We start from the raw sequence: 8,385 nt of genomic DNA, 5'->3' as shown, positions 1-8,385 counted from the left end.
TGACTTCATGTACTAATAGATTTTATAAGTGAAATGGACCAATGACCGATGAACCGAAATACAACATTGCTGCAGCTTAACAAGATTGTATCAACAATAAATACTACGCTTAAACTTTTACATATTATATAGATATAGATAAGATCCTCTTCATGAAATATATTAATTTTGTAATTTAGATTTTTTTTTTTTTTTTTTTTTTTAATGATGTAACACTCTATGTACTATCAATACTAAAATAAAAATTTTTAAGGTAAAATTGGCTCATTTCATTTAATTGAAATGAAGAGTAACAGTGGCATTTTTATGTTGATGTCAAGGTGTTCATATGAACACCTTGACTATCCTAAAAAAAATATAAAACACTTTGGCTTAAGAATCCCGAGAATTTAGGTTCAACAAAAATAATTTTGGCCCCTAAACACAATCCTTAACTCATTGAAAAAAAAAAGGTCCAAATAACAACAATATATATTAGCCCATATAAATAATTTGGATTCAACAAAAATAATTTTAGCCCCCCCCCCCCCCCCAAAAAAAAATCCTTAACCCCTTAAATAAAACAAAAAAAAAGGTTAAATAACAACAATAAAAATTAGCCCAAGTAACAACAAAAATAGCACAAACAATAACAAAATCAGGATAAATAACAACAAATGAACAAACTATTCAACAAAAAATAAAAACTCCTAATAATTCAAATTCATAACTCATTTAGGCCATTACATAAAAATAACATATAATTTCATTTTTCCTATAAAGGAAAAGGTACCAAAAGAGATATTGTGGCCATGAGTTCTCTTGGATGGTATCATAACTTTTCTCGCCTCAACTTTGCAGTCATAGCAACTCTGTTCTCCTTAGTAGCTTGGCTCGTAGTTGCAGTATGTATTATCCATTTCTATCTACCTCTTTCTCTCCCTTTCTCAATTTTTCTATTATCTATCATCATTTCAGGCACTCTCATTTTATTAATCTTATATCAACATTCTCAATCCTTGCTTTATTTCTCATTAGTCCTTTTTTTGCTTTTCATTTTGTTAGTTTTTAATTTTAACCTCTTTTACCTTTTGGGTTTTGCCTGACTCCTGAGTTTTAATTAGCGTATTTTTTTAAATAAAATATATACTAGAATATTAGTTTATTAAAATAAAATAAAATAAAAAATACTATTAGACCATATTAACTATTAGTAGTTTGGCAACGTTATTTAGTATATTTTAACAGGTAAGTATAATAGACTATTAGAGCATTATATTTTGTATAATTTAAGTTTTTTAATGGTTACTTTAAAAAAAGATTCCTAGTGCCACCACTGAAGCAATTAGCAATATACTTTCATTTGCTAATATGACACAAATCTTTCAACATATTTTATTAATAAAAATTTTGTAATTAGAGTTTACATAAATCTCTTTCTCTCTCTCTCTCTGTGTGATGCCCCAATTTGATTGATTGTGTGATGTGTGTGGGTGTGTGATGAGTTCCACATTGGGTATTTACTGGATTGAACTAGGCTTTATTAACGACTACAAGGAGCCTCAATGGTGACTAGTCCTTTTGAGGTATAGCGCAGATGTGGCTAGCGCTTTTCCTTGGGTCGTTACTCTCTCTCTCTCTCTCTCTCTCTCTCTCTCTCTCTCTCTCTCTCTCTCTCTCTCTCTCTCTCTCTCTCTCTCTCTCTCGTGGAGTCGAGAGTCGAATGTGTATTTAACTTGGGATTTTAGTAGAGTTGCTACATCTTTGTGTGCCTTTGATTTGGGATCTTGGTGGATTTGGGAAGGACCTTTGGGTTAAAAAAAAAAAAACGACTAGTGTTTTGTCTTTGTGTGGTGGATAGAAGGGTATTTTTGGATAATGGGTAATAATTGAAATTTAAAAAAAAAAAAATTGTATGACATGTATTTTTTTTAAATCTAATTTTCAATAAAGTGAATTGAATAAATATTACCTAACAAACTTTATAATAAAGTGACTTTCTATTTAAGGAATAATAAAAATTATAATCAATAGTAACACTATATAAGTTGATAAAAAAATAAAAAAGTAACACCATAATGCCATATAAAAGAAGTGTAATGCATCTCATATATATTTTTAAAGTTTTTCTTTATAATTCAATAGTTTTAACTTTTAACTTATAAGAGCATTCACAGCCTAAATGCCAAATGCCAAATGTAAGCATATTTTAGCATTAAGGCCCAAAATCCCCACTCCATTAGAACTTGTAAAATCTAACTATTGCAAAAAAAATTTGCAATTGTGCTACAGTAAGATTCTAAATGTAGAATCACACTGTAGCTCAATTGTAAAACCAAAAACATTATTTTATTTTCTCAACTGTCTCCCTAACTCTCCACTCTCTCAAGTCTGTCTCCCACTTAAGCTCTCTTCTCACATGGTTTAAGCTCTCTCATCCCATCTCTCTCTTGCCATCGCTGCCAACACCAAGCTTCTTGTCTTCTCCATGGATCATGGCTCCGTCACGATTCATGGGTGCATCAAGTCCAGCATGGGTTTGATGAGTTTGTGAGTCTCTCAAGTTCGGTTGCGTTGGTTGGGTTTTGAATCGGTGTGGATCGTGGTGGGTCGTGGTGGGTTGTGGTGGCTCTGGGGTTGAGGATCGTGGTGGATCGGCGGGTTTGGAGTTCTGGGTTTTGTGGGGTTTTTTTTTTTTTTTTTTTGCTATGATCGGTGCTTAAAGGAAGAGGTGGTGGGTATGGCTAAATTGGGTATGGCATTTTTCTATTGGTTTGATTTGATTTTGGGATGGATTTTTTTGTGGGTTCATGGTGGTGGAGTTGGGGGTTGCCGTGGTTTGGTTTGATTTGATTTTGATTTTGATTTTGTGGGTTGCCAGAGTTGGGGGTTGTCATGGTTTGGTTTGATTTTGATTTTGTGGGTTGCCATGATTTTGATTTTTTTTTTTTTTTTTTTTTTTTGTGCTTGAAGATGACTTTGGTTTTCAATTGATAAAAATCAGTTTGGGTATGTTCTTCGTGGTGGTGGTGTCGGTTGTAGAGGTTATTTGGGTTTTGGGTTTTTGTTTTTATTTGGGTTTTGGGATATATTATTTTAATGAGTAGAATAGAAAAATAAAAGTTGGAATGTTGGGTATATTGTAAAATAGTATGGTGTAAGGACCGAATTTGGATTGGAGCCAATATAGAATTGGGTTTTAGCCCAATAAGCCTAAACAATGAATTTGTAGAGCGTGAGTAAAAGAACTAGTTCTATTTGGTGATAAAGACAATAACAGTTGTTTATTTAAGAGAATCAAACACAAGTGAAATGAGAAAATTTGTCCTCGGCACAGTTCGAGGAGCTATATTATAATATCCAGTTGATTATCAATGTTACAAGAATTCAAAGGATTATTACAAAGATTTCTTGATTTCTCCATCCCTTTTTTAGGCCACCTCTCTATGCTATATACTATAATTTTGGGATTATCCCTACCCTACACGTGTAGGTTAGTTTCTAGAAACTCCATCTTATCACATCCAACACCTCCCAGAACCTTCAACTAGCAGCTGTAAGGCTGCTTAACCACTGTTCAGATATCACCTTCATATTAATGCGGCCAGAGAGTTAGCTGGGATGCATTTAATGTGGAGGTAGTAGCTTTTGAAGATATTTGTTGCCTCCATTTACTCCTCTCTTATCTAATGTTCGACTTCTAATCATGATGCAACCTTGAAGGATGTCAAGGATGATAAAACATTCTTACTGACCTCAGATCTTTGTATTCGAGATGATTTTTCTCCTCGAACATATTTTGGACTATCATATATAATATTTATTTCTTATTCTTCTTATATCATTCTCATAATAATCTTATTTGACCGTCCTAGAATTAGTTAATATCCTCGGATTGGACCATAGACCCAATTCGTATAGTTTTAAAAGTACCTTCTGACTAACTGGTCTTCACATATAGTATAAATGATAAAATAATTTATTAAGATAATAAAATAAGATAAAATGAAATTCTCCTATGCAAATGCTCCAAAAAAGAGGAAAATTTGAGTAATGGTGGTCCCCATAAAAGAGGGTAATCAATGTCACTGAAACTCCGAGCTCTTGGATTACAACAATTATAACAACTTACTCATGTCAATAATCAATAAAAATAAAATAAAGGTTGGTAGGTAATTTCCATAGTGACGTGATGACAAAATTTCCCTGATAATAAAGTGATAGAGCAGTACAACAACTTGTCATCTTCTCATCGAAGACCCTACTCAAATGTGACACATCTCAGAGAACCCTAACTCTCTCTCTCTCTCTCTCTCTAGAGCTTTCTATACACACCATCATGGCATATTGATGGCATATTGGTTAGGTTCGTCTTAAAACTCTGATTATTTAGGTTGATTTAAGCATGTACTTCCCCCATCTTTTGAACATTCATTGTATTCACTGATCTGGGCAGATGATCAGTACGGTCATCACCGCAGAATTCTCCACCTTCAACCAAGAAGTTGACGAATTTTTTACAAAGTTTTGGTCTTTTAGGAGGTAGAGAGTGTCTTTTTTTTTATATATATTAAATTTAACAACCCAGATCCTTATTTGTTTCTATTTTTAAACTGACATTGATGACCGAAGTTTTAGTTGGTTGTTACCCTTGTTCATATATAATCTCACAGTTCTTTTCTGCATTTGACACCGACCCTGTCTTTGTCAATTCACTTTAAGTCATTTTCATTGTTATTAATAGTATGCATTATTATATTTATTGGTCTGACACCATCATGATCATCTTAGTGTGAAGTCGATTTCTCATTACATTATCACTGGCTTTTTCTGTGACTGAGAACAGATATTGAGGCAAAGATTAGCTGATTGGTAAAGATATTGTACAGCTTGTCAGTGGTGGAGAAGGTGAGCCTCTTATTAAACTCTGATGAATTATATTTCTTGTAACGTTCATATTAGAGGAGTGATTTTGTGGAGTTATTTTCATGCCCCTGTATGGTATGATCTTGATTTTGTATAGCAAATAGCGGGTTGGTGTCGGTTTATTAGTGTCGATGGCAGAGCTGGTTGGGCCGAGATTGTACAGTTGCTGTAATTGTCGAACTCATGTCGCCCTTCATGATGATGTCATTTCTAAATCCTTTCAGGTGAAGAATTTGATGTTGGTTTTGCTGCCTTTAAGCTATAATTTTGAAATGCCTGTTAAATTGGTTTGATCTGTATACCAATGGAGACATCGATTATTGATACATGTTAGAACAAGCTGAAAGATTGTTCTTTGCAATGAAATTTACTCACTGGCTAGTTACTATGATATGGTGGGCAATAGGAATGAAATCTAAAAAGAATTCAACTAAAACTTAAGGAACAAGTCAGGTGGTTGTGTTGACTGTTGTGCTCAATTGGAGGGTCTTGGTTTTGGCCCCTATTTTCTAATTTGATTATTGTGTGTATTAGACCATTTTTATTGGCTGTGAATCTATGACTAGGCTGAAAGCAATTATGCAGAAACATGGTCTAAAATGTTTTCTACATATGTCATAGGGGAAAAATGGTCGAGCATTTCTGTTCTCCCACACGATGAACATTATGGTTGGACGCAAAGAGGACAGGCAGCTCATGACTGGTCTCCACACCGTTGCCGATATTTACTGCCTCGATTGCCGTGAGGTGCTTGGTTGGAAGTATGAACGAGCCTATGAGGAGACACAGAAGTACAAGGAAGGGAAGTTCATCCTTGAGAAGTCAAAAATAGTCAAGGAAAACTGGTAGTACCCACGAAAGTTTCAGTTCAAGTGAATGAATGCTTCTCTCTGTTCATCTTGTCCAAAGATTTCTCATCCATTGAAAATATTGATTATTGTTCCTTTCTGGGCATTCTACTTCTGTTTTCTCTGTGGATAATGTATTGGAGGTTATTGATTTGTTAATAATATGTAAATAATTCTCTCCATTATGCTTGTGATTCATTGTGTGGTTGAATTTCAATTTATAGACCAATTGGAATCTTAACATGTCTGTGTCTTGGATTAAGAACGCTGAACATTAGGTGTTCTAGTCTTTTTGCTTTTTTGTACATGACTTAATAATTTACAAGAAATTGTTTCTGTTCAGATAGTATAGTTTGCAGTCTACCTCCTTTTGCATATAGAAGGATATTCATGGATCATAATCGCTTATATGCATGATGCTTAAATTGCAGTACCATGGTCTTGTAAAAGAGGAATTGAATGTTCTTCAAAGAATTTATCTCATGTCAAGTTTGATTATATTGAGTGAATGAGTAGGATATAGTAATTGATTTTCAGTCAAATGAGTGGAAATGGTACTGCACACATAACCTTGAGTCTTTAGTAGAAGAAAATTACATCAAATTTGTTGTGTGTATATATATGTATATACACACACAGAAAAAACTCATAATTAGAGGCTCAATAATTGAGACAGGAGTCACAGGAGAATCCTATAGTATTTATTGGTACAAATGCCAGCTTATGACACTGACAGTGAGTAAAAATATATTCCTCTGTTCGAGATAGATGGGATAGATCATTGAACGTGAAATAATACTGTCTCTTTGATGGCTTAGCCTTTAAAATATAATCTTTTTTTTGGTCAACTTTAAAATATAATCAAATGTATTTATTTATGTTTTTATATTTTTTAAATGTTTAGGGATCATCATGACCGGTGCATATTTTATGCGAAAGTTATGTCCCCTGTCTTAAAGAAAAAGAACAGTATATAACAGGTATATTCAATGTTCCTCTCACACAAAGTTGGAAAGCTTGAAATTCACTGTAAGAGGAAAATACATTTACTTGTTACACTGTATAGTGTATACCCTCTCGGGACTCTTAAAGCAGTTTCTCAAAAAAAAAAAAAAAAAAGGACTCTTAAAGCATGATCACAGTGTTATTTGAGCTAGATTTATCGTCAAAGCAGGATGGACAAAATGCAGCAATATTCTTCTCATAGGTATCATCACTATCAAGTGCTGTGCTGACTGCTTAAATGCCTGTCCTGTTTGCACTTGTTGCTTACTAGGAGCACGAGATGTAGTCCTCGATAGAATTTTTTTCTTTCACACAATAAAATAATCTCTCACTCTCCCGCACATAAAATCACAAAGCACTCTTGCAAACTTAGCACTGGCAATAACTAAATCAGTATTTTATTAACACAACATATTTTTTTATATTAAAATAATCAATAAAAGAGCAATTGGCCATGACATGAAGTAATAAAAATATAGCGATTACCAATGTAGCTAAACCCGCAAAGAAAAAAAAAAACTTGGAGTTTGTTACGTGCCTTTTGTGTTAGAAGTTAGAACCTCATTTCTCTCTTTATAAGAGTGTTTGTTTCTAATTTTTTTTTTTTTTTTTTTTTTTTTTAAAACATTTTTCTATGCTGAAAAGAAAGAAAAATAGACCCATGTAAAGGCCCATGTGTTAGCTGTTTGGTCCTGCATAATTCCCATGTTGGCGTAAATGTGTAATGGACCCGTCACCATATAGGCTAAGTTTGGATACGGCGTTGCATTTAGTTTCTACGTTTTCCCCCCCTTTTTTTTTTTTTTTTTTGGCACGCGTTTTCCTCCCAACAAGTGGCTATTGTTCATGCACTGTACATGAACAATAGCCGCAACTTTTGACCAATTTTTCGTGAACAGTGCATCCGTGCACTGTTCACGAACTCACAAATTTTATTTTTATCAACTTTTTCATTAAAAATGGGTCCCACGGTACTATTCACACACTTAAAAATTATTTTGCTATAGTATTTTCAGTTTCAGTAAAATAAGTTCGATCCAAACAGACCCATAGTCTCGTAAAAAATGAAAACATTTAATCCTACATGTTGCTTCTTGATTTGGGTGTATAAACTTCAAGAGCAGCTTCACGCACCACTTGTTTCATCAAACTGTTTTATGATTTAGTGTCTATTTGGATGCCGTGGGACCTAGAAATGCATGATTATGCGCATTTTTGTTTAGGTCATGAACAGTGCCGTGGGACCCAACCAAAAATGCAAACACAAAACAATTTGCACGCAAACGCACGCTTAGTGTGCGTTTGGGTTAGAATTAAAAATGAAAAATTATTTCACTATTCAGCTTATTTTTGCTACTATTCATAAGCCCCACTGCAATTTTTGGCACTATTCATGGACCCCACTATACTATTTCAACTAATTTTTACCTTTATCTACAGTATTTTCAGCAATAATTTTTCAGTTTCAGCAAAATAAACGGTATCCAAACACACTCTTAATGAAAAAAGTTTGGCTCTCTTTTATCACATCCTATGATAAATATCAAAATTACAATTAATACTTAAAGTATAAAACATAATTTTATACCAAACATAATTTTCTACTGAATTATCTTGGGTGCCTAAC

At 33.6% G+C, this 8,385-nt stretch overlaps 1 protein-coding gene across 3 annotated transcripts; it reads left to right on the top strand.

The window, feature by feature from the left end:
• The first annotated feature begins 4,222 nt into the window (after positions 1-4,222).
• LOC126713247 (protein yippee-like At4g27745) lies at positions 4,223-5,935 on the top strand. 3 transcript variants are annotated; one of them, XM_050412954.1, is made up of 5 exons: positions 4,231-4,345; positions 4,436-4,521; positions 4,826-4,887; positions 5,003-5,129; positions 5,527-5,935. In XM_050412954.1, exons 4-5 carry the CDS (start codon positions 5,037-5,039, stop codon positions 5,752-5,754), a joined length of 321 nt encoding a protein of 106 aa, XP_050268911.1. In that variant the 5' UTR covers positions 4,231-4,345; positions 4,436-4,521; positions 4,826-4,887; positions 5,003-5,036; the 3' UTR covers positions 5,755-5,935. The 3 variants fall into 3 exon arrangements, with proteins under 3 accessions (XP_050268910.1, XP_050268911.1, XP_050268909.1); XM_050412953.1 differs by lacking the exon at positions 4,436-4,521 and having other exon boundaries at positions 4,223-4,345; XM_050412952.1 differs by lacking the exon at positions 4,231-4,345 and having other exon boundaries at positions 4,352-4,521.
• Positions 5,936-8,385: the final 2,450 nt, after the last annotated feature.

This window comes from Quercus robur, chromosome 2 (assembly GCF_932294415.1).
Source record: "Quercus robur chromosome 2, dhQueRobu3.1, whole genome shotgun sequence".
NCBI classification, from domain to species: domain Eukaryota; kingdom Viridiplantae; phylum Streptophyta; class Magnoliopsida; order Fagales; family Fagaceae; genus Quercus; species Quercus robur.
Note: the sequence above shows the minus strand (reverse complement) of the source record. Positions and strands in the feature narration are given on the sequence as shown.